The sequence below is a fragment of the Larimichthys crocea genome, chromosome VIII (assembly GCF_000972845.2).
Source record: "Larimichthys crocea isolate SSNF chromosome VIII, L_crocea_2.0, whole genome shotgun sequence".
Lineage (NCBI taxonomy): Eukaryota > Metazoa > Chordata > Actinopteri > Sciaenidae > Larimichthys > Larimichthys crocea.
Window position 1 is genome coordinate 22,318,983 of NC_040018.1, and position 26,467 is coordinate 22,345,449.

At 37.9% G+C, this 26,467-nt stretch overlaps 1 protein-coding gene across 1 annotated transcript in view; it reads left to right on the forward strand.

Moving 5' to 3' along the window:
- Positions 1-16,824: 16,824 nt before the first annotated feature.
- Positions 16,825-26,467, forward strand: part of tox3 (TOX high mobility group box family member 3) — a 39,755-nt gene continuing 30,112 nt past the window's right edge. The window contains exon 1 of the mRNA XM_027280978.1: positions 16,825-17,792. Within this exon, the coding sequence (XP_027136779.1) occupies positions 17,691-17,792 (102 nt within the window). The 5' untranslated portion in view covers positions 16,825-17,690. The remainder of the gene's footprint in view (positions 17,793-26,467) is intronic.

Genomic DNA, 26,467 nt, shown 5'->3' on the forward strand with positions numbered 1-26,467 from the left:
TCTACTGATTGCCATCAATAACTCCTAATGTATTTTGTATAACATAAAAATTAAGACAAATATGTATTTTCTGAAACCGTGTCCACTTTTGTGTTGAGAATCTTAGCCCCTCTATAATCTTGTGCTGCACACAAGTGTTGAAACCCCAGAGTGTGAATGCTGGTTAATATGTAATGCATTGTGCAGCCTGTTATCAGGAGCCAGATAACCTATCTTAATGCTGTGATATTTTTAGCCTCTGAGTTTGGTTTGTTTCCAGTTTGCATTTCAGCGCAAGGACAGCAGTGAAGTTTTGTGAATAAGAAGGTGAATAGTGTTCACAGAAAACACAGATCCCCTGTCTGTTGCTGACTGCAGGTTAACTCATCCAGAGAACAGATTATATGCTATGTCGGGCCTCACAAAACCCCATTGATGAGAGGGGAGAATCATCACAATCTTCAACAATACTTCGATCAGACAGCTAACACAATGAAACTGAGCATGTGAGGAAAATAGTCCCCGTGATGAAACGGACATCTGAAACATTTTTCCCCCCGTGCACCAATTTATCATTTTCTCTCCTGGATAATAGAAAGCAATCTTCCAACCCATGATTACACTTTCCAAGAAACCATATTCCATGTAAGGTAAGACATGCTCTGTGGACAGGATGAATATCTAAAGTGCCAATCATGGAGTGTATACACTCAAAAGCCAATAATGCAAAAAGATACATGACAGCGCATCCTCTATCTTCACTGAGAAGGGAATAAATATTGTCTATTAGTAGCAACAGTACACATATCACAACATAGCAGTGACCTGTGGAAAATATATTTCTGTTGTTGCAGCGTGCACACACACCTCACCACATTATGTTCAACCCATTTCACAGATAGAGCTACAACATGATCATTTCAGCATGCTTCTGGAGCTGAAACTACATCTATTTACATTTTCATAATGTATGTGAGTTTCAATCCAGGCCATTTGAAAAATATGACTTTAGCTCCAAGCTGAAGCTATTAAATGTTTTTTTTTTTACTGACAATATTGTCACATTAAGACCCGTGAACATTAAAAAGATTGCAATTCATCACAAGATGCAATTTAAATAACTTAACACTGTTTTTACAGTGTACAAAGCTGTTAGCAGTATCATTAGAGGTTACCATTCAGATACTGCCAGACATTATATACCTGCAGTTAAATGTGTTACCAATAATTTTAATGTCATAAATATTATTTGAATAACAATAATAAACGGCATGTGAAGAATTGTGTGAAGTCATGTTAATAAGCTAAATGAGAGAGATGTTTTTCAAATATGAAAATAATAAGATTCACCTGGAAGTTGAATTTTGCTTTACAGAAAAACTCTATTCTGTATATATAAAAAAACAAAAAACAGATAAGTTTATGATTTGTATGATCATATCTTGCATATGACTTAAATTATCTATCAAAAATGTATATTTATTTAGCATTCAAAACCTTCAGACACAAATAGTCTGTGCAACCTTGTTGTACATAATAATTTGCTTTCAAGCCATTTTGTCTTTCAAACAATAAGTCAGTTGTATTCTGCTTCAATCAAGCCCTTAAGACTTGTTGTTCACATTTATCTGCTGCATGTTTAGGAACATTTTTAGCAAATTATGCACTATTTATAACCTTATTCATTGCAGATGTAATGTTGTGTTTATACAGACAGAGAGGAAAGGAGAGATAGAGAGAAATATGGGGGGAGGGCGAGGAGGAGGAGAGAACACGCCACTGAATGTCCCAAGCCATTAGAACAAGGGATATTTCTGGTTGACTGAGCAATTCATTCTCGACATGTCACATTGAATTTCTTCCATTATAAAACACTGCTGCCTTCTCCACTCCAAAGGCAGATTGCCTGCACCTATTTCACCCAGTGAAATATTGCTTCTCCCCTCAAACAATCTTTTTCATCCCAAAGTTGTGGAAAAAATGTTGAAACAGTGATTAGTCTACATTCACAGTGCACAGGATATTCTTTGGGGTTTTCATACTTTTTGCAGACTGCACAAGCTCGTACTTTATGATTCAACACGTTGTTTTCAAATCTGAGTCAATGTGTGTACATCATCATCAATTCTGATGTGCCCCCATATTCACTGTTGCATGGTCCCTGCTTTTGCCATTTCATTTTAGGTGTTATTGATGTGATATTAGACATCGCAGAGACAACAAGAATCAATTTGTTACTGTCAGCCTATATGGGGCTTTGGTGCTGAAGTCAGAGTTTTACACTAAATCTATCTGGTGACACACGATGTAAAGAGGAGGACAGAGTCTTTTGGCTGAGCCAGTTGTATGATCTCTCATCCTCAGCTGCATCTTGTGCTTAGCTCCAGCACTTCACAAAACCCTGATACGGGAAGCCTGACTTTGCTCTGTGCCTCCGACAGTTCTGACAGACCAGCAACAGAGATTGATGTTACCCAGATAGAAAATAGAGGAAGAATGGCAATTATGTCAGGCTAGGAGAAACATGTGTCTGTGCGCTGCAATACAAAAGGCTCTTGCTGCATTGTTATCATTCTCAATAACCCAAGGTGTGTTTGGGAGTAAATGGATTGTCTGTAGAGAGCATTTCATCCTTTATATCCCTACCCGCTCTTCTCTTCTTTCATTCTTCAGTTTTCCTCTGTTTTTCTTTCTCTTCTCTCCCTTTTTTTCTGCAAGAAAATACCACTTTTTCTATTGTTTTTAAATGCCTTTGTTTCACATGTAGAGAATTACATTCTCTGATTCAGTCCTACTGTATGCATAAAAAATATTTCTATACGTCCTATATTTATTATCTTTAATCCAGCTCATGTCAAAATACATACTCTTAGGTGACTATGAGGAATCGTCATAACTCATGACCAAGCTTGAGTCCTGGCAGTACATTCAAGCTAACTGCTCTTTCGTAATCAGTCACCGACAACATATGTGGCCCTTGTGGTCCACATGCTCCATATAGAAATGATCTTAAAGCTATCATTATTGCAAATCTAAATTCCACCACTCAAGAAACCACTGGATGAGCTCCAAGTTGTAGCCCATAACCACCCTCTTTAAGTCCTATTTCACATTCCAATGAAAGGTGCAGCATTATAAAATAAAAAAATAAAAAAACAACTTCTCCACTATATACTGTATACTGATTTCATTTACCAGCACTCTGCAGCTATTCATGGTTCAGAAAACACAACCATTTATGAAGAATTTAACGACACAGTCCAGTGCTTGTCCAATCGAATAGAGTTGGAAAGGATGAGAGAGTTTGTCAGGGCCCTGGTGAGTCTACACTAATGGAAATGACAGTTTTGGAGAGAGACAGTAGAAGGGTCATGGCTCGAATCCAGCCACCCCTCTGTTTCTCTCCTGTCCAAACTGGCTGCCCTCCTGAGCCTCGTCTCGCACAACTTAATGTGCCGCTCTACTGAAAACACTGCATTTGTCCTGACATAATTACACTGTGGAAATCAATTACACTGGAAAAACATCAGTGGTGGAAATCATTAAATTGGTTGTCAGCAGGCACCATCAGCAATTAGTTTTGACTAGTTAACTGACTGACTGCTTACTTTTATTGAAATGAAGGTCTGAAGTATGGTGTATGCTTTAGTTTACATTAGCAAATGACTTACTTTGAAAGGTTGCATGACATGTCATTTATTTGATGGCAGTATATCCCCTCTGCATGGCAGTTTAGGAACCAAGACGCTGTGAGAATTGAGCATGGAGGATTTGGATTGAAATTAACTGCTTGCTACAAATCAAAGATGTGTCACTCAACCACGGACAGCGCCTAGTTAATTTATGAGCACAGAGATGAGCCTCTTTCTCTTCCAGACTCATCTATATCAGCAAATGGCACATTTATATTCAGCAGAATATGAGGTTACATTTTGTTTTACACCTGTGTTGACATTTAATTCAAAAGACAACGGCCAAGAGGGCAAGGCTATTCTAAGACCCATTTTAATGTATTTCAACATTCAGCCATCATAAAAATGAGCCCCGATTTTATTGTGATAATGGAAAAGTAGACTGGAAAAGTGGATTTGGAATTGGTTTGCACATAATATCTTGTGCTATAAAAATGAGATTTGCAGCCATAGGGGAAAACAAATCAAGATCCTTTCTTCAGTTATTGAACCATGGAAGAGAAAATGCAGTTATTTTAATGTAGCTGGAAAATGATCCTGTGTTCATAGTACCCATGCACTGTGTCCGTCTTGGTGCTCAGAGCATGAGGTGACTGTCAGGCAACAAACATGTGTCTTTAAAAAGACGTTCTGGGAGGAATTGAGAAAATAATATGTGTACACTTCTTACCAATACGGTCAAATCTCACTCAGCCTGTAAACCAAACACTAAATTGTAAAATAAAACACCAAAAGTGTTTCTTAAGTTTTCCCGACAGTGAAACTAGTGCTGATATTTTCAAACCTGAACAGACTAGTAGCTTGACATAGCCTGCAGGTTCAAGCCTGTACTTCTATTTGTATTCAATGGGAAATATGTAGATTTAGATTTGTGTCTTAAGGCAAACAACCCTCAAGCAGCACAGTATTTCATTTCATGCTGAGCATTCAGTTGCAGTGCGGCATAAATATTCATGAGGATTTCTCCGAACCCATGATATAAACATAAGAATATAGACAATGACAGGCATTGGAGAATGGTCACATTGGATCAAATAGAATTACCTGCCTTTGATGCTGCAGAAGTATCAGTATTATTACTGTGATTAGAGGACATATGCAAGACAGAATAGGACTTGTTAAAATACTTCTCCATTCTCCCTCTGTGTGAGTTTTGCCACAAGCAAAGCAAAGTTCAAATGGGCTGGGATGATTAGAGCTTTCTGTGGTAACCCAGCGAAACCAATAATGATCTGAGGTCAATATCAATTGTTGAACTTTTGTAAAAGACAAGTTCATGCATTTTACATTTCTGAAAATGAAGGCCACAATTCCCACAAAACCCTTTGTTTTATTCAAGTGTCCACAGTCATTGCCAAACTGAAGCTAACAGGAATGTGCCTTAGATACAGTAACTACCAGTGACAAGACTGCACTAGTGGCTCTGTGAGGCTGCACTTAGGTTGAGTGGTGCTTTGAGCTAAATGCTAATGCTAACATGCTCACAGTCACACTGCTAACATGTTGATGCTAATCGGCTATACTGTTACCATGTTTAGTTTAACATTTGCTATTAAGCAGGGAACACAAAGCACAACAATGGGAATGTTATTAGTTTTGCAAATATTCATCAAATAATCATAAACCAAAGTACCGGATAAATTAAAATTATGACCTGATGATGGCGCTAGATGGAAATCAAGGGATCACCAAAGTCATTACAATTCATCCCAAGGGAGGCATAAATGTGTGTACCGAAATTCATGCCAGCCAATAGATGTTGAGACAATTTAGTTAAAGCCCCAAATGTGAACTTCATGGTGGCCCTAGGAAAACTGTCAGGGGATCACCAAAGTTATTACAATTCATTGTCTGGGAGCCATAAACCATGCCTTTCCCAAAATTGGTGCCAATCTATCTTATTAACTGATATTTTACTGGATAATTGAAAACCTTGACCTATTAGAGCTGTTAGGGGGAAAGCCACGGAATCCCCAAATGCTTCATTTATCAGATGCATCCTCTGAGCACCATGAATATACAGTATGTGCCAATTTTAATGGCAATCTATGTTGTATGTTAAACATTTCACTAAAAGCCCAAAATGTCAAACTCCTGGTGGATCTGGGGGATCACCAAAGTCAGTAGGATTCATCCTCTGTGGATCATGAATGTATGCACAACACTGCATTCCACTACAGTACAAGTGGTTGAGATATTTCAGTCAGGACTAAAGTTGAGGATGGAGATACTGATCAGGAGTCATTTATGAGTCATCATGTATACAGCCAGTGCCAATGCTCATTGCCACTATAGAGTGTAGCAGTAGTGTGGCATGTATGTAGCATGGTAGAAAGTATTGGTATGGATCAGTGTGTAGCACATCTGACTTTCATGCAGTAAATCCTGCAAAGAACTGAAGTTTGTGTAATGTAATGTGCAATGTAAACACAATTGTAAACTGGAATTAGTCTGTAAAATATATGTTGACACTGAATATATTCACAGTTATTCATAGATTGTGAAAAGTCATCCAATGTGGACATTATGGAAACAGGGTTTGTCTGTGTACGTGTGTCCACAATATAGCAGACTGGAACGAGACCTCAGAATGTAATCACCTTTATGTTGTCATATCTCCTCTCTCTCCTCACTTCCTTCCTTTCACCTTTCTACTGTCAGCTGTCAAAGCCAAAAATGCCAATGCCAAAATATTGATTCACTCTGCAAAAATAACTTACTGCAATGGAGGAAGTCTGTCTAACATTACAAAACATTTTGCCCCAGCACAGTATAAAAATACCTTTGATGTTTTTGTTTCCAGTCACAGTGCAGTTCAGTACAGTACGGTAGTATGTCCAGCTCAAGTAGAGAAGTGTAAAGGAAACATTTATATTGTGCACTCTAAGATATATAAGAGAATATTTATATACTGTATGTTTGAATTATACTTTACTGTATTGAATTATTGAGTATTGAATTATACTTATACTTTAATCAAACAAATGAAAGAAGAAACAACAACAAACAAACAAACAAACAAACAAAAAATCAAGTCAATAGGAAGAATTTACATTGGAACCAGAATTGATTGAGTATGAAGAGACACAAACCGACAACAATGTGCCTTAATTGAAAAAAATGCTGAAAAAAAGAAAGAAAAAAAAGGTGAAAAAATGCTCCAACCCGCTATATGATTCAGTGTAAGAATCCCATTTGCCATTTCATATTATGTAGACTACGTATTGAATCACACTGCATACATCAACATACCTGTTTTTTAATCACTTCCTACCTTCATGATCTACCTACTAGACACTACACTACTGTGCAGAGAACAGGTTATATTCTATGTAAATGTGTTTTCTTTGTATGATAAGATGACAATTACTCTGTGAACACTGTAATTTACATGTGAAGCAAAACAAAGACTTGTTGTTTTTTTCTCTGTTCAGACTATGAGACAAACAAAAAAGACATTTGTCCTGACATGTTATGGAATAACTGATTGCATTCTACGGGAGCCCAGAACTATTAATCATCATGCACTGGACGTTCATTACAAAAAACTCATTATGCTGGACTATTCAGAGTATGCGCAGCTCTATGTGGCACATTTATAATATTTTTCATGAGCAAACCTTTCTGGAATAACAGATGTTCTGTCAAAACACAAAGTAATTAATATTTTTGTGGTTTACTTTTAAATCACAAAAAAAACCACTATATAAACACTTTCCCTCTTACTTCAGTTTATGTACAAGAATCTTGAAATCTCTGCTTTTTAAAGTCACTCCTAAAATGAACTACCAGCCTCGTACTATAGACTATGAGGCTTACAGCATTTGGTCAGTAACACATCTTCCCTATCGTCTACATTCAGTAGAAAATAGTACCTAATGAAATCTGCTGACAGTGAGCAAGATGCAAATTCAAGAAGCTCATCTATGTGCTGTAGCTGCTCAGCATGAAGAGCCATTTAGGCTTTTATGCAGCATTAAATCAGCAAGTCAGTAAATTGAATGAAGCACAGACTTTATCCTGTGCAAATGTGCCACCAAAATATAGACAAAGTTCAAGTCACCATAGTCCACTGCGAGTAGTAGCTGGTTTATTTTATTTAGACTATAATAAAGTGAATAATTTTACCAGATTTTGGTTGTCCATGCAAATGTTTGTAGTTTTGATGGTTTGTTTTCTCATTAAGTTATATTTTGTAAGTCATGTAGTGTAATGAATGAGTACACGATTTGTTTATGTTTACAAGTATTTGCTTTCTCATTAATTAAACCAGAAAGGGTTCTTGTTTTGATTAGGCTCTTTTTTCAGTCCTATACAGTGTTGATGTGAATACATATAAATATATTTAACAGAAAACTTAAAAAAAAAAACTCAGGAAATCTGAAATTATTAAAAGAAAACTGAGGCATATAATGTAATTACTTCCCGGATTTAAGAGGATGTCAATCAAGGGCGTATCTTGGAATCGCTTAATGGGATATTGAAATATCCTCTTCCAGCATGTGGCATGGAAAGCAAGCACTAATTAGTATGAATGACGAGTGCTAAGATGACTAATGCCGCTGAGGACAGGTTTTAATTGAGAATAATATAATGAAGTGTCCTGCATGTTTGTCAGTATGCAGTCCTTGTTTCTTGCAATAAAAATAACCAGCGGTACGTCAAGCAACAAAAAGGTTTTTTTTTTCTTAGTGCACAGGTGTCATTGGTTCATTTGGGAAATAAGCAAATCATTTAATTTTGTGTGGAACTCTTGAGGAGGGGAACCAAATTTACTAACTAAATTGTCTTTGCTTATTGTTATGTTTCAATTCAACACACAATATGAATAATAAGTAGGAAGGGAGAAATTACAATTCAGAGCACCATGCTCTACCTCTAATGTTTTGCAGATAACATTTTGGTACAGTTTACCTATCAGCAGTCTTTGAATACAACAATATGTCCATGAATTCAAAACAAACAGTTGCTTGGGGCCTTCATTGCATTAAACATGCTGCAAATCCAGTATAAATAAAATGAAGCTTGTTTACTTTTAATGTCTAATCTCCCTCATTATTACTGAGAAGTGTAATATAGGCAATGGGCCCCAAGGGCGTGACATAAAATGCAAACAAAAGAGGTTGGGAGTGAAGGAATAAGAGTGCGGATGGAGGCTAAAACAACTGCAAGATAAGATATTAGAAGATGCTAGCTAGCTGTAGCAGCAGTTTCAATCAATAGTGAAGCCAAAAAGGTATCCAATGCCGCTTCGGATATGCGACCGGGCAACAATTTTTTTGGCAACATGGTGTATTAGACTGAGACTTTATCTTAGAGCAAATCTTTCCATATAAATAAATAGCAGAGCTCTTCCTCATGATAGTGTTGTAGCTATTGTCATTACTTAAGGTATCTATCCAACAGAAGTATAAAGATGATGTGTAATGACTTAAGGCCTAAAACAAATTCTCTACAGAGAGACATGTTCTCTGAGCTACTAAACAGATTATCACAGCTGAAACACCATGGATTAGGTTTTATTGCTTTTCTCCCCTTTCAGCCTCACAGCCTTTTTAAGATTTTTAATAAAATGTAGATAATAACTGTAGAGCATAATTATTACCATATTTTATATGGGACACAGTATTGTATTCAGAACTGTGATGGAAGTTGTAAGCGACTTGTGTAACGGCTTGCTGTGAGGTTTGGAGTGTGTTATCCCCTCATGTTTTCAGTGTCTAGCTGCAGGCCACTGTCTATCTTTGAGAAGGTGTCAGACTTAAATTTGTCAGTGATGAGTGTATGTGTGTGTGTTCGCTCATGTGAGTGTGTTTTAAGTCTCAGTGGAGTGGCTGTTCACTAACACTCGACAGAAACGGCCACCAGTCTTGCAACTATGCCAATTTTTACTCTTCTAATAGCATGTATGATGTTTGTCTGAGAAGAGAACACTCCATACTCTGAATTTAGTAACATTTTCTCTCCACCTCGGGTGTGTCATACTTCCTCAAAGAAAAAACAGTCTATTCCTCGCTTAATAAATAACAACTATAAATAGATAGGAGCAATGTTTTTGTATGGAACAAAATGTTGTAGAGGTAATTAATTAACCCTTTTGAACGGCTGACTGCGTAACATTAATAAGCAAATTTGCAAGGCCACTTCAAGTCAAGGTAAAGTTGGGACTCCTAATGTTGTCTGTTTTCTGATGTACAGTGGTCCCTTGTTTATCGCGGGGGATATGTTCTAAAAATAACCCGCAATAGACGAAATCCGCGAAGTAATCAGCTTTATTTTTTACAATTATTATACATGTTTTAAGGCCGTAAAACCCCTAACCACACACTTTTATACACTTTTCTCAGACAGGCCTTAACATTTTCTCACATTTCTCTCTTATTTAAACACTTCTCCCTTAGCAAATCAGGACGCCGAACACAATGCGCGTTCATACTGTACAGTACGCTGTAAAAAAAAAAGCATGCAAAATTACACAAAAAAACCCCACAAAACAGCGAGGCCGCGAAAGGTGAACCGCATTATAGTGAGGGACAACTGTACAAACCAAAAGTAAAGTGACAGAATCAGATGTGTGCAGTGTCACTGATGGTTTTGTCAACACTATTAATTATATCATTGTTAAAATGCATTACTACTTTCAAATAAGGGGTACATGTTCCAAAATTAAATAAGATTATCATCATTATGTCACTGACAGTTCAACTGCTGTCATTGCTTACACACCCAACTGTAACCTTTGCTGCTTACAAGTCAAACATTTCTACTATCTCTAACTAAGTGTTGTTAACTGCTTTTATTGCATTTTAACTGAAAAAGAAACAGCTTCCTCCTTTAGCCTCAATTAACAAACTCATTTTTATTCTTCAACTTAAACGGTTCAACTACTTTTTGCTACTACCATTTTAACTGATGTCACCACTCGCGAACCACCTGACACTTCGACTTGTTACAGTGATATTCAGCTGACGCTTCAACTGTTTTAATCTCTCTTCAACTCACAGTACTGCTACTTTCAGTGGTTACACATCTGCTGCTTTGATCTCTAATTGTTTAACTGAGAGTTCATGTGCTATTCGTGATTACGCTCTGGCTTTTGCAGTTACATTTATCACACTTTCACGATTTCAGCTCCTTTCAGGCTTGAACTTCAACTGACTTCACTCTGCATGTATACTTAAATTAATACTATAACAGCTTCTTAGGCACTTCCATTTTCACCACAATTTCAACTGCCAGTTCGGAGAACAAAATACGCTTCCTTCTTGTATCTCACTACATACTGATGAGTAAATTCTGTTGGCTGTAGCATGCAAATTTCCTCAAGGGTGATTGTGATAGTCATCATAATACCTCTGAGTATGACAAGTACCTGAGCGTCGAATCAAACGTGATTTAAGACGACAAAAGTGAGATGCCAAATTGGTGTAACACTTCTGTTAAATTGTCTTCAGTGGAACTTCAGTGACAAAACATCAGCCTGCAGTCATTTGTGAAGGTGTGGCACATTGACAGCATCACACACTTAACATGAAGGGGATCGTACAGTAAATAAAGATTATTAGGTTAATTAATTATTTTGCATTTATTGCTCTTTTGTACCTCCATATAATTACTCTGCACCACTTTTATTGAATCTGAGCAGGAGCCAGCAAAAGATAATTTGTTTTCACGTTACCAAATGGTTCCAGTGTTGCCAGGCTGAGAGGAAATGACATATGGTAGAAAAGCATAATTCATCTGGCTGAGACACTGATACCCAACCATCAGAAAATAAATTAATTCTGCTCCCCGGCTGCACAGCCAAACAACATTAAAAACAGGAATAAATAACAACACAACTGGCACACACACACACATACACACACACACAAAGACACACCACACTTGTGTCCTATTGAAAACCAAACATCCAATAACCAGGTTCAATTGGGAATGTAGAGGAGCTTGCTTATCTGATATGTGGTGTGTGGGAGACTGAGTGGGGTTTTTTTATGTGTCTGTATGTGCAAGAGTGAATGAGATTTGATTTGGTGGGCGTATCAGTGTGTGTAGTATGTGAAGGCATTGCTTCGTTATGCATGCAAGAGCCACTATCAAACGGGAACATGACGAAAAATGGTTTGCATATGCATCAATGTGTCCATAATTGCAAAGTAGATTTCTTGGCAACTATCATGGATTGTTGACCATCTCTAAGCAAGTACTGGAGAGTGTTCAAATGAGGATTATCTCCTCCAGCACAGCACAGCAGAGTTTAGCGCTGTATGTCATTGATTATGCTTGCGTATATTACATGCCAACACACATCCCACTTGCATAGCGTTTCCTTCTGTCTCATAGCAAGTGCCTAAATGCACCCTCATGTAGGAAAAACAAACATGTATACTATCTGAAAAAGTGAAGAGATATAGTATGTCCTTTATTACTGCTATTGATGTTAATTAATGCGTTAAGTATAAATATAATTCAGAATTGTCTGTTATTGCAAGATTCAGAGCATTAGAAACAACAGTAGAACACATTTGACCTATATCCTATTTTATATCCTCTATGTATAATAATAGTTAATGGGCGGGAGTAATATGACCTTAAAGGCAGATTGAAAAAGGACAAAACAAGCTGTCTGGGAACCCTTTGTATTTACTGGAAGGAAATGGCACTCCCAATCAGCTACAGGTATTGTATCTTAACGGAATATAATTCATCTTTTGATAACTGGTTAATACCAACTGGTAACCTCCAGTGCTGGGAACAGCAGAAATAACATGTTTACAGCCTGGTTCAGAGCACGGTTTTGGTCTCTATAGCTCATTTCCCTGTCCATGACAGCTGTGAGGAGAGTGAATTCTTTTTTAGCTCATCCGTTCAACTGATATTAAGACTCGAAGCTGTGTATAATTAACAGTGTGATTGCTTGATTGACAGGTAGTTGACTTTACAGATGGCTCATTTGAGCACCCGGGCGTCATTCAGCCCCCCCGCTTTGGACACCTACGGATGACGTCACTCAGGCTCTGTCCATTCTTTATACTGTTGTTGGTTAATACACCTAAAATGACAAGTCCTAGATAATTGTGTTACAATGTTGTAGTAGCACAGCAGACATTTGACAACAAAAAAACTCACGTGCGTATTAATGATAGCTGTATTCCACTTGGGGGAGTCCTGCTATTGTGCTTGCTGGATCGCTGTCACAGAACTGGGCTGTTATTAAGTCCTCTTGTATTTTTTCCTGTTGTGACAGGTCAAAATGTTTAATGTGTAACCAGTCCATTGGGTAGGTAACATAAACTCTTGATGTAAATGCGCCTGTGATGCACTGACAATTCTGTTCATGTAAACCCTCTCTCATGGTGTTCAGAAATGCATTTGGCTACGGTAACTTCATATATAATTCACATTATGCAATAAGTCCAAGAAATTTATGAGCAATTCACAAACGTAACTTTATTTTACATTTTTGCGAAAACACTAAGTGGGTATGAACATGTTTATCAAGGTTTAATAACATTGACCGTAATATTTTTTATGATGTTCTATTCATGCACAGTTGAACTTTTAACAACACAGTGTGAGTGTATTATTTAAGTAATATCAAAAGCAGTGTGATTACCTCCAACTGTATCCAATTAAAATAACTTATTTTTTCCTATAGATCCAGGTACTTCCAACTGACAATGAATCAGCAGAAACAGTAACATCACATTATTGAGTGAGAAAAGGGTTAATATTATAATGACGCACAGAACAAAAAACACATTTTGACATATTTCTAAGCAGAGGTTTAATGGTTTTAAAGAAAATCTGACATTTGCAGACAAATATGACATAACGGCAAAGCTTTGCTTATGTATTCTCACGGCCGATAGCATTGATTTTCATGTTTATTCTGACCTGTTCTTTCCACTCTGGAGAGCTGAATGTGACAGGTGAATGAAAAGACTCTTTCTGTGTGCTCACTGCACAGCCAGGAGTTCAGAGAACATTATTTATTCATCTCTCTATTTGTGAAATTATGGTCTCTGACCGTTTTACATTGATATGACAGTTTGTGTTAGAAATTCAAAGTGTATATGGTAATAATAATAATAGGCCTTTTTCATTACAGACATTTTGACATGTAGCAAGAAAAGCACATGTGTAATTAATAGCATTAATTATGGCTGTATTCCATTCAGGTGTGCACATTCTGAGATATTGCTGCTGCATGCTGTCTTACTGACATGGCTTACTGGGACACTTCATCATTAATGTTATTAATTACACCTCTGCTTTTCCCACTATGCCAAGTCAAACTGTCTACAGTGAAAGGGGCTATTCCATATATAGATTTTGGGTGGGGGTATCACTTCATTGTTCCACTAATGAACTATTCATCTAGTCTGATATTCACACAATATTGCAAATATCATGATCACATTACACATTAACAGGTGTACTATTTAAGTTTTAGTACAATTCCCAATAAAAAGACAAGGTTGTGTCTTTATGTAACACCATGGCAATATTTTTTTTACTGCAATAAGTTTTTGCTTTCTATTTCTTTGTGACTTTATTTCTGGCCGTTCAACTGTTTCAGCTATTTTTTACTTTTCCACCCCACACACATACAGTACAGCTACCTAAACCTGATCAGACAGTCTTACAGTATGTGGATCCCTGGTGTACACCTACTCTCCCCAAGTGCTGTCAAGTACTTCTACTCAAAGAGAATATATCTGATCTGGTTTTCTGGAAATAATAGTTTCTAGCAGCACCTAAAAGTAACACTTGCAAACAATCGTTTCTGTTTTTGATTTAGAAACTGAGAAGAGTATTGTACACAGACAGCGACCACAAGTGCTATTTGGTATTCCCATAGACAAGCATGTAGTTGGATACTCAAGAATATGAAATGTATATGAAATAATAACTAAAGTTTCATTTCACCGATAATGAGTCATGGTGCAGGTCTGTATACAGCTAAATTCAGGAGGGTAAAAAGTTTTTTCCCGATAATCTAACCTCCTGTGATCAATGATCAGATTTTTGCTCCTGTCAGAAGATTGCATTGGAAACATGGATATTCCAAATTTAATCTCTTTGGAATTTGGCTGTGTAAATTCAGATGGCAGTCGGGTTAAATTATGTGTTTTTAAGCAAGGCTCCAGCCCAAGCCAGCACCAACACAATACATCATGCCTCTCATGTTTCCCATATGACTGTGTACTTTTGTTTACCTAAATGTAATAATACATTCGGTCTATCAGATCATACACATTCACATGCATCCATTTTAGAAATGTAATATGCTGCTAAACTGACATTTTTGTAGGACTTATGATACAATAGGGTGTATTGTTTTTTCCATCGGCCACCACCTCCACCCTTGCCATTAGCTGCGGTATTTTCTCATATTTTTCTTTTTCTTTCTCATTTTTTCATAATTACTAAATAGACTATGGCTATTATTATTACGTCTGACCGTTATTTTTATATGGGATTTAAAACAGGGGTGTAGCCAGGGCAGATTTTTAACTGTTTGCAATCAGTCAGTACAAACTGGCCACAACTTCAAATTGTGAGCAACTGACATTTCAAATGGAGAGATAAATAAAATGCATCTAAATGATTAAATTGTTATACTTTAAATAGAAGTGCAGCCTGACTTATAAGACTTAAAGATGTCTTAACTTTAAGAACCTCATCTATGCTGGGGTCTGAAACTATAGGAGTGTTCTTGTAATGAATTATAGAGGTAATGCAAAAGTCAAGACAAAAATGTGAGTAGATGCAAACAGTCTGGAGTTTGCCTTGAGGTGAAAACGTGCCTGCATGATTTCAAAATGATAGAGCAACTTGTGGGGGAAAAAATGCCCTTATTCTGGAGCTTAATGACTCCACTTCATGAATATACGGAAACAAGAGGAAAGCAGAGAAAGAGACCGGTGGAAAACAATAAGAGCTGCAATTTGTGGAAAATTTGGGGTCAGGATTTAGTGGCACCTAGCGGTGTAGTTGCCAACTGCAACAATCTCCTCTTGCCCTCCCATTCCAAGCATGAGGGATAAAGTAAACGTGGGAAAACTGCAAAACATCATGTTTAGCGCCAGTATGCACTGGGCTACAAAAACATAACGATTCTTATTTTCAGGTAATTATATACTAACAAAAACATAATTATGCACATTATTTTCCATTTCTGACATATTCTGTAAAGCAACATTGCCTAGCAGTTGGTATTTTTTGCGATTTAGCATTTCTAGTTTGAGAGTGCAAAACTACTAAATATGGACAGTTACAAAGTTGTATTTGTTATGATTATATTACTTAGGATAAAAAAAACAGCAAGTGAACAACTTTGCTAACACAATCAAACATTAGTAAAGTGAAACAACGCATAATATTATATAATATCTTACTAGTCCAACAGCAAGTCTGTCTTTCAGTCTTTTAGCTGAGGTGCAGCAACTGGAAGGCATCAGAAGGAAAGCAAGAAACATTTTCTCCATAAAATATGATGAAGTGTAATAGTTTGTGGTTCATGTACTTGAAACGGCAAATGTACAGAGCGCAGTGTGAAGACAGAGACATCATTTATTTAAAATGTGTTATTTTACGGTACAAAAGTTACACAATGTCGCTTTAAACGCAAACCACCGGTCTGTACATTGCTAGCTAGTTACAACTCATATCTGTCTGATACATTAACCGTGTGAGGTGAATAAACACATGCGGAAATGTTTCACTATGAAATGTGAATAAAGCCAGATGAAAATTCACAGTAGAAAATCAAACACTAATGAAATGAACAACTGGCAGGTGAAAGCTATTCACAGGAGAGGGGGAAAAAAACACAGGCTCCCTGTTAGTATTAGCACTTAACCCCAGTGTGTATATGTGACATAATGCAGAAGACATAACTGCATGAGCTTATGACATAGGCTGGCATCACTTTAAACTTGATGCTCAGATAAACTGATAGTGTACATACATTAAAAAATAAATAAAAGGCACATAATAGACATGTAAGGATAAAAAAAAAAAGACTCCTGTAATTGTAATTAATAATCATATGCCAACATGTCACATGGACTTAAATGCAGTGTTTTCATGGGAGTGGCTTAGTGTGTATGGGGAGTGGCTGGCTTGTTCACACATTTTGCCTTGTTCATCACTACGACAGGCAGAGCCGAAGGCTGGACTCGGTATACCCAGTGTACTACATCACGTTCACTAATTGCACCATCTGTGGAGTGTGTTGTTTTGCTTGTTTTTACAAAGAAACCAAATCGCTGTATTTAGCAGATGGGAGCGTGCGGCCAGCTATAACTCAAAGTGCTTCAACAACTACTTTTCTAAGTTGGACAAATAAAAACTTCTGAGAGACACGGCGGAGGACACACGGACACATTTATTTATCTGTTTATTTATTTCTTTTTTCCTGAGTGCGCGTACTGTTCTGACGCGCGGACTTACTTCACGGTTATCATTACCACTTTATCACAGTTTTTTTTTCCTGCATCAGACGGAAAGGAGGAGGAGGAGGAGGAGGAGGAACAGGAGGTGGACCCACGCTCAAGTCGCCGGTCTCGTGGCTTCTTTGTATACAGCAGCGGCAGCAGCAGCAGCAGCAGCTGTGTGTAAATGCATGGGCGCACAGCGTCTAACACTGCTCCTTGAGGGACAGCTTATTCGGCACAGTCCAACCTTCACGTGGACTTCCTCAGAAATGAAGCGACTGAACCAGGTGTAGAAGAGGAATATCCAAACTTTACCCGAACCTCTTTTTTTTTTTCCTTTCCCTCCCCTTTACCTCCTCTCCTCCCTTCCTCTCGCAGTGTTTCATTTAGCCCAACAAAGCTTGGGTCAGTTTCACCGTCTCTCTTTTTCTCCGTTTCTCTCTCTCTCTCTCTCTCTCTCCTGTGCGCTTGGATTGTAAACGGCAGAAACAAACTGATCTCCGTGCAGAGTACAGCCACTGCTGTACACACATACACACATACACACACACACACACACACACACAAACACACCATGGATGTAAGGTTTTATCCGTCTGCTGGTGGGAATTCTATTCCAGGAGATCCACCAAACCTGGATTTTGCCCACTGTTTGGGCTACTACAACTTCAATAAGGTAAACCCCAGTCTTGTTTTCTGCTAGTTTGTGTGTTGGTGCAGAAACCACCAGTGACTCTTAACTCCAGGTTGATCCAGCTTTTAATGTGGAGTAAAAAAATAATAATAATCTGTCCTCATGTTCATTTTCTTACTTGCCACTCTCCCTGACACAAACCAACACTCATTGCTGACTGTCTTTCTGGAGTTGCTTAATTAATACTTCCCTCTCCTGCCACAAACTTTGTTGTCGTGTTTTAGTAATGGAAATTAGAGCACAAGACAGGTGTAGTGGCACAGTGTTACTTTTGTTCAGCTCAAAGCAGCTAAGCTGCACTGCTAAACTCTCACCAGAGTGATGTGATCCACAGTCATGGGCGCTGTTGGCTATACAGTTACATGTCCCTAAACATCAGTGATGGATCATTGCATCAACACCCTACATTACAGTGTATGCATTACTACGTGATGATGGCGTATCCGTGGTCAAATAAACTGCATCTGCTGGACTGTGACACATGATGCAGTGAAGTAGCATGCTGTAGGAGCACTTTGGCATGTACATTTGTTTGTGTGTTACTCTTTATTTTTAATAATGCATAACAGCCTCTAAACCACTCCAGTGACACAACTTTATGTAGAGTATTTAACTAGCTTCAGCACTCCGGGGGTTGCCGTTAATGGCTTTTGCAGATAGTGCTGCTGAATATGAACTCTCTGATGATCAATTCTCAACTTCGGAGCTAGTAACACACAAACACAGAAAGATAAACAGACGGCACACTTCTTATATAATTGATTCATTGTCAGCATTGCGCTGTGTGTTGTGCATTTATCTCAAACATGGCATCAGACTGTCACACTAATACATGCAGCTACATAACATACAGCAGTTTTATCTAGGCTCCCCCAGGTTAGATAGCCTATTTTCTGCATTGTTTACAAGTTGTTTTATTCACTGCCCTACATAAGTATATACAAGCAGCCCTGTTTTTTTGAGTTGTGTATGAGAACATTTCTGAGGTATGACAAGTTTATTAGCTCTCAAGCGAGAGGCAGAGGTTATGTAAAACACAGACGATAGTTTGTGATATTTTGCCAGTGATGTAACACTTGAACTATTCAGCCCATTATCCATCAGGAGCTTGACTCCCTTGCACCCCAGGAAGAGGGAACATCACTATGACAGACTAATGACACAACTGCAGCGTGCTGTTTTTATAAAGTTTAAACAATGGTGCCCCCTACATCCTCCACCCCTCCTCACACACACACACACACACACACACACACACACACAAACTCACACACACACCCCTACCCAAATCCTCCAACCCCATAGTGCAGCTCTGTTTGCCCTTGCAATCTGATGCTGCTCAAAACAGTTACCAGGTTTGTCTCACTGTTTCATCAGCTCTTTGTCATGTGGCCAAATTGTCATATGTGCCCAATTTCATCATGTCTTCATCAGCCTTGAGAAATTTTAACTACATTGCTTTGAATTGGTGTAAGAGTTTGAGTGCGATTTTATTCGTGCTCATAAATTCCCCAGGTCAAGTGAAATTTTCCATCTGTAACAGTAATTGGCCACAATGCAAAAGGAGGCAGAGAGTGAGAGGGAGTGAGGGAGGGTGGTGAGAAGGTGCTTATCCAGTATCTCCACCAGTTATGTTGGTGAGAGAGAGAGGGAGAGTACAAAGCATGCATTTCATGCTAATTACAATGCCTTTCCATGGTGAACAAATAGGCTCTTTTGCATGCATCTTTCAAATAATCCTCTCAATTTATTTGAATCAGCTCGCTAAAAGGTAAGACAATCCGAAGCGGCTTGTCATCCAAAAGATGTGTCACACAGAACTGAAGCATTACTTATTTAATCTATTTATAAGCTGTCACAGCATCTTTTGCAAACAGCAAAAACTTCCACTAGATTCACAGTTTTGATTAGAAAAACAGGCAATACCCTCTGAAAACGCTGGCACAGGAAATGTTCAATTTTAATGACAACAGAGACAGAATGGCCCAGAGGCACTTTGACACATCAGAGATTCTTTTAAATTTACAGGAAAATCCAAACGAGTGGCACAAACTTAATTACTTGCTGCAGTCATGACTAATGAAGCTGCCTGTTTTTTGGCACTGAGATGAAGGAGAAACAGCAGTGAGAAAACATGCCACAACTTGAATAACTGAATAATGCTCATAAAATAAGCTTAGCAAGAATAAACACTTGCTGTAATGTTATAGAATTAAGCACAAAACCTTAATCAAAACGTCTTCTTGAAGCAGATCTAAAAGTGTGAAGGTTTATTTTTCCGAGTTTTAAACATTAAATGCAGAGTGTTCAGGTGGGTGACAGGGCTGTCACAGCAGGGTCCGTTTCTCTTAAACTACCCCGACTTAAGGTTGAACACGGATCAGCTATGCTCAAGGGCATACCCGCCAAGGCCCCTACTTTTACTGATTGGTTGTTACTTCAAGTTGCGTTGTTTTCAATTTATCTCTGATAATGACTCAGTTTTACTGGCTCTGGTGTTAAAAACACCTGGTTGCGGTCAATAAAATGTATAAGAGCTGCCTTTTTGAAAACTTGAAAATGAATGCGTGTGCTTGTATAGCTTTATGAATTGAGTTTTCATTGGTCCAATTTCTTATTTTTGTGATGTCAGTGATACAAGACAGTTAAAGTTTTGTGTTTCTTCTGGGCAAGCTGTTCAGTCATGCACAACATCGAACAAAGACAAGAAGCAGTTTGGATTCGACTGGTTTAGTATTTGTAAAAGTCAAATGTGATTGACTTTAATGGTTTCATGAAAGGGACCCTGTGTTATTCCCATATTTATGGCCATCTGGTCTATTTTTTCTTAAGGTTTAATAATGTTTTAGATACAGTATCCAGTTAGTGTGGGCTTTCATTACCTCCAGGCACAGAGAGACTGAAATTACCAACAGATGTTAATACAAACTCTTCACCTGCACTGGTGCTAACACTTGAGGTTTATTTGCAAAACTAATACCAGCACCGCTGAGACATCATAATTCTTTGGGAATTGACCATACATCACAGTATTTTAATGACTCTATTGCTGAAACATGTGGACAAACATATGGACAAATAGCACATTGTAAATGGAAAGGCCTAAACTAAAATCATCCTGTGTGACCTACTGTATTACTGTTGGTGTTGAGTGCTGCAAAGGGACATAGAACATAGCTTAGTAGCCTGAAGCACTTCAACAGGAATTAGGAAAAAGAATGAATATTAATTCAAGTTCTAATTAGTGACAGCTCTTTTTGTCTTGAAGTTGTAATCCAACTGATTTTCAAGAAATAAAATGCTGTTTTTGTGAGTATTGAATTTTACGTACAGTTGCCATTCAGTATATTTAAATTCACCAATTACCGCTCTATATATTAGTTTTTATTGGTTGTGGCAAAGTCCGCTATCCCCAAACTGGATTCCCAATTTTCTTTCTTTCCTAAAAAAACAACTTTTGGCATTTTTTTGTTAGCCAGCTGCAAACGACAGGTGCACCATCAACATGTTACAAAAATTGTTATAATTATTATTGACTGACTTTTTTTTATATATTATAATTGCATTTAATAGTTTGATTAGTTACTAGTTACTGGTTACACAAGTTATTCGTCTGTTGTATTTCTGACAAAGTAGCTGCAAATTGTGTTTGTATTAAACTGTACCTGCTGTTACCATGATAGTCATGGTTGATACCCAGATCTAAATTTTAAGGAATTACAAGTTTATATACTTCATAATAAGACACATCCTCTAATGCTCTATTTTACTTTTAAATCTGAACACATTAGATAAAGCACTCCTGAGGATTTATTTACCGTTTGCTTTGTATTTTTCTCATCTACTCACCTGTGATAAGGACTAACTGTGCTGTAAATCAAATTATTAGGAAGTTGGTCAGATTGTAAGACTTGACATGATGATGTAGGGCCGCAGCTGCAATTATCAGAGGATTTTATTGAGCCTGTAAAATGTAGTGTAGGTGAAACAGAAGCCTGCTCATGGTTCATTTGGGCCCCACTGACCCATGCATAAGGAAACTAAAAACAACAAAGATTTAAGGAACCCGGGGGAAGGACCTTAGTGAATTTCTGTATTTCTACAGCAACAAAGCCGTGGGCAATAACCTCTTGTTGTGTCCAAACCATAGTAGGCCAAGCCTCTTTTGTCTTTGCTGCCCTTTCTACTTCATCAGAAGGGAAAGGGTTAACACTCTGCTCAACCAGGGGGCCTTGTGCATCTCTCCAGTGTACACAGCTGGTGCCATTTCATCACACACATTCTAAACATATCCAAACACAGCTTTAAATGTGTCTGTGTGTGTTGGGGGGGGGTTGGGGTGTCTGCTTTGTGAAACTTAGCAGTTGATGGATATGACTTCAAGGTGCATGTTAAATGTTTAAATGTCCAAGATGCAGATAGCTGATGTGTTTTGCTGAGTCTTTTAATTGTAGCTTGTCAGGAGATGTAGTTCAACAGATTTATTAAACACCTAATTTTCCCACTGAGATTAGAGAGCGTTATTTTTAGACCGCCTGCTCGAAGACACACTGTACTTCGGAGTTCCTGCCTTCAAGAATGACTGCTCTGTCTGACAGACTGCACTACACTTATGTCTACAGAGGGCAGATGTTAACATTTTGTTAATGCACAGCTCTCTACTTCCTGCATGATGTCTGTTTCTACTGAACAACGCTGACGATAATTGCGATGATCCTACAACAACATATCAGTGGAAACTAAAAATGCTTATGAAAACAGACTTTTAAGGGTTTCAGTCTTTTACAGTCCTGAAAGTTTTGGATTCCATGTAGCACCACAGTTTCACAGCTATCGCTCTCTTTAGTTTGTTGATCATGTTAAGATGTTGACATAGCCGTATGCACACACCAAATAAGTCCCTTTTGAATTGGTTTTGTCTTCAATCTCAACTTGTAGTATAATCTCATGATCTGGACCAACAGTCTAAACCTGTGGGAAACATAGGACTAGGTTGTGTGCTTTGTTTATGAGGTGGATATGACAAAGGCTCTGAAATCTCAGACAGATGTAGACCATTCCCCAGATCAGCACTCGTAAAGACCTTCTGTAATGCTGCCATCACTGCTCATAAATCCACTTCATTACATCTCGACGTACATTACTCACCGTGGTTCACTTAAGCAGACCTTACACTGTAAAGTTGTTTCTCAGCTGGTGGATTGTGGACACACAGGTCCCTCTGACATGGCTGTAGACAAAGAACATCTTGCTGTACTGAGTTGGCCTCAGGTCGTGATCTCATGACCCGGGACAGATTGGAGCTCCAATCTAAAATCAGCCAAGAAGCCATGCTTACATGTCGAAAGCCTTTACACAGTAGGTCTACAGTGTGTCTGTCATTTAATGTTCCTCCTTGAGGATTAACCCTGGCAACCCACAGAACAAAAACAACCTTCCCTTTCTGGACTATTTGTAGCTACATGGCTGTTTTGAAAAACATCTCTTTCAGCGATACAAAGAAGATGAATCCACAAGAGAGTCACGTTTGTTATAGGATTCTGATCATGTACACAACATCACTACGCCATCCATCAAACCATAGAAACGCCTGAGGAAAAAATGTTTATTTTGACATTTTGAAAGAGGAGGTGGTTTGTCAGTTGTACTGCTTCCAGCATTGTCTGGTTATTTAAATGTCCTCTAAGTGAACAATAGTGCTCTCGCTGATCTTTTATAACTAATTTATGATCATCAGATACACAGTTAAGACGCAGTACAGTACAATCTGTTACTCCAATGAAAAAAAAAATGCTTTGCCACGTTATTACTTTTCTCCAAAATCTGTAATTATTTGATGCATCATTACAGTGCAAATGAAACATGACACAGTAATAATTAAAACGTTTCATTTATTTTGATGATGATTGAACCAGCTATAGCATAAAAGAGAAATCCACACTCACCCAAATTGACACAGTTGTGTGACGGTGCAAAGCTATTTAAACTGAAGTGTGTTTTGTAAGGAGATACGCAAATCCAGAGAAGAGAAGCCCACTCAAAAAAACATCCATAAGTCAAAGTTCAACACAGAGACTGAAGCCATCTGTGAGAAAGTTGTTAACCTTATCTGCAGCTGAGAGTAGATGACACTGTCAAGGTCAGTGAGGGAGGTGGAGTTTTAGTTTTAGGATTTGATGATCTTACGATAAGACTGAGGCTTGTATATCACTGATTCTGTAGTAGTGAATGGGTTATTTTATCTTGTAAGGTCAAAAATAAAATGAACCTCCTAGGTGTTGAAAGGAGTCTTCTCATAATTTTGTGAATACTTTGAATCAAAGCAGAGAGATATTTTCCCACCATTATAAACTGTTTTAATCTGGTCTGGGTTTACTATCTTTGACAGCCTCAACCTTGCTGACTTATTAACAGGAGTGGGGAAAAACTCCCCATGCCTCCAAAAAACTTCTGGTTTGCTGATTCAATAAGTGTTGTGTCCCTTTAGTGGTTAGCCTTGCTGTTACGACACATTCATTCTTAAAGCTTTCCAGAGAGGCAGCCATTCCATGTTTCATTGATCTAATGTGCAGTTCTCTTAATGGGCTCACAGGCTGTATCAAAACATTCAGTTGTTTTCCTTTTAACTTCACTTGACTTGCTTGACTCAAACCCTTCTCCTAAGCCAGGCATGTCCAAAGTCCGGCCCCGGGGCCAATCACGGTCCGCTGTCAGATTTCATGTTGCCCGCAGCTTTGTTTTCATAATATGTTATTTATGGCCTGCTAGGATAGGACAGATTTGGCTTTTTTGGTTGACATAATGAAGCATTTGAACCTTTAAGGACATAACTGCTCATGTACCTGTATGTATCTGTAGATGTGACACAAAATATTATTTTCTGAATGATCTTGTGAAACACAAGAGCTAGAGTAATACGTTTTAAACTTATATGTTAACAGACTTTGCATTACGTCATGTTTAAAATGAACATCAGGTTAAGATTTGTATCAACTTCATCCAAGTTTAACATATTCCATACAATTTATTCTGTTATCTGACTCCAGATGTGAAAGAAAGGCAGAACTGGTTTTTAGATTTGTTCACGCCTGATTGGCTTAGATTTAGTTACATTGCCATTAAAAAAAAAGATAATTGTGACAATGCAAATATTTTGAGGAGTGTATGCAACTGACTAATGTCCTCCATGTTGCACAGTTATGGCTAATATTTTCTAGACTGAACTATGTTATACTTCTTAACTCCAGCTGTTCATAGTATTTACTTTTATGTCAGCTTCCGATCACAGAATATTACATTTTCAAAATGATTCTAAATTAGTCCTGTCAGCCAAACAAGATTTATTGTCTGCTCATAAGATTTCTTTTTATGCTCCAATTTAGCTGTGACTGTTCGAGCCAAACCAGCCCACTCATAGAAATATTAGTCACTGTTCCAACATTTGTTCATGTGTCAGGTTGAATGTGAATTTCTTTCTCATTACAGCTGCATGCGCTGCAGGTGTGTGTAGTATTACATGTTAGTCAGAGTGATCAATTCACCATTTTCCACCCACCCCCACCTACATAACACATTCCCATAATGCAGCGTGTTACCAGGTTGCACTAAATGACCTGACAAAAGTAGCAGGTGTGCAAATATCCCTCATACCCGTTGGGCAAAGAGCTTAAACAGTGTGGGTAAATAAAAGTTTTATTTGAATGGTCAAATAGATGGCATGTTGGAGCAAACTGACGCAGAGTTCAAGAAAGACTTGTTTTAGACTTTTGGCTATCTTCTGGATAGTTGTCAAACAACTCTGTAAGACATAAAGTCTGTTTGTGGCAGTTGGATAATATTAATGTCTATCTGAGCAGTTACTGCTATAGCAATAATACAGCAGCCTGTAAACCCACTTCACCCTTTAAATGAGCTTTAATAGTCATAGAATTGGAAAACTGCCATTTCACCCTGCCACGGTTTGATTGGATCTTTTATGTACATGCATTCGACTGACAAGAACATTCTTTGGCATGAATACTTTTGTTGTTGTTGTTTTTTTTTTTGCCGTAATTCATATTCAGTTTGAATAGCGATCTCAATACAGTGCACTCTACACTTGGTTGTCAGAAATGTCTTTGTATTCATCTTAAAGAATAAGTGACTGTAAAAATGCCCTTCTGCACAGCAATCTAAGAACAATAACTCATTTTTTTAAATGTATGTCTTTGCATTACTCATAGATCGCTAATATCACTTTTTTTTTTTACATACAATTAAAAAATGTTTTACATTTAATGCTCTAGCTGCCAGGATTGTAGGGATAACAGATTAAACATGAGAATTAGATTTTTAGAAAACACTGTTGACTCGTTACATCACTCTTACATCATTCTTTTGGCCATAACTACCCAACAGTGTCTTCAAGCTCTTAACATGTTACTGAAATATCACTGCGTTGAGGATTCTTTATGTCAGAGTTCCACTTAGATGAAAATCATGCAGTATTCATGAATCTGTGTAGTTTTTATTCATGATCAAAAGGAACAATGGACATGGTCTCAGTAAAAGCTGCAGCCACATAATAGAGGTCCAATCCCTGAGACCTCGACTGGGATCATGAATGGGGTCCATGAAATTCTTGAGCCGACTTCTGATATTTTCAGAAGTTGAAGTCG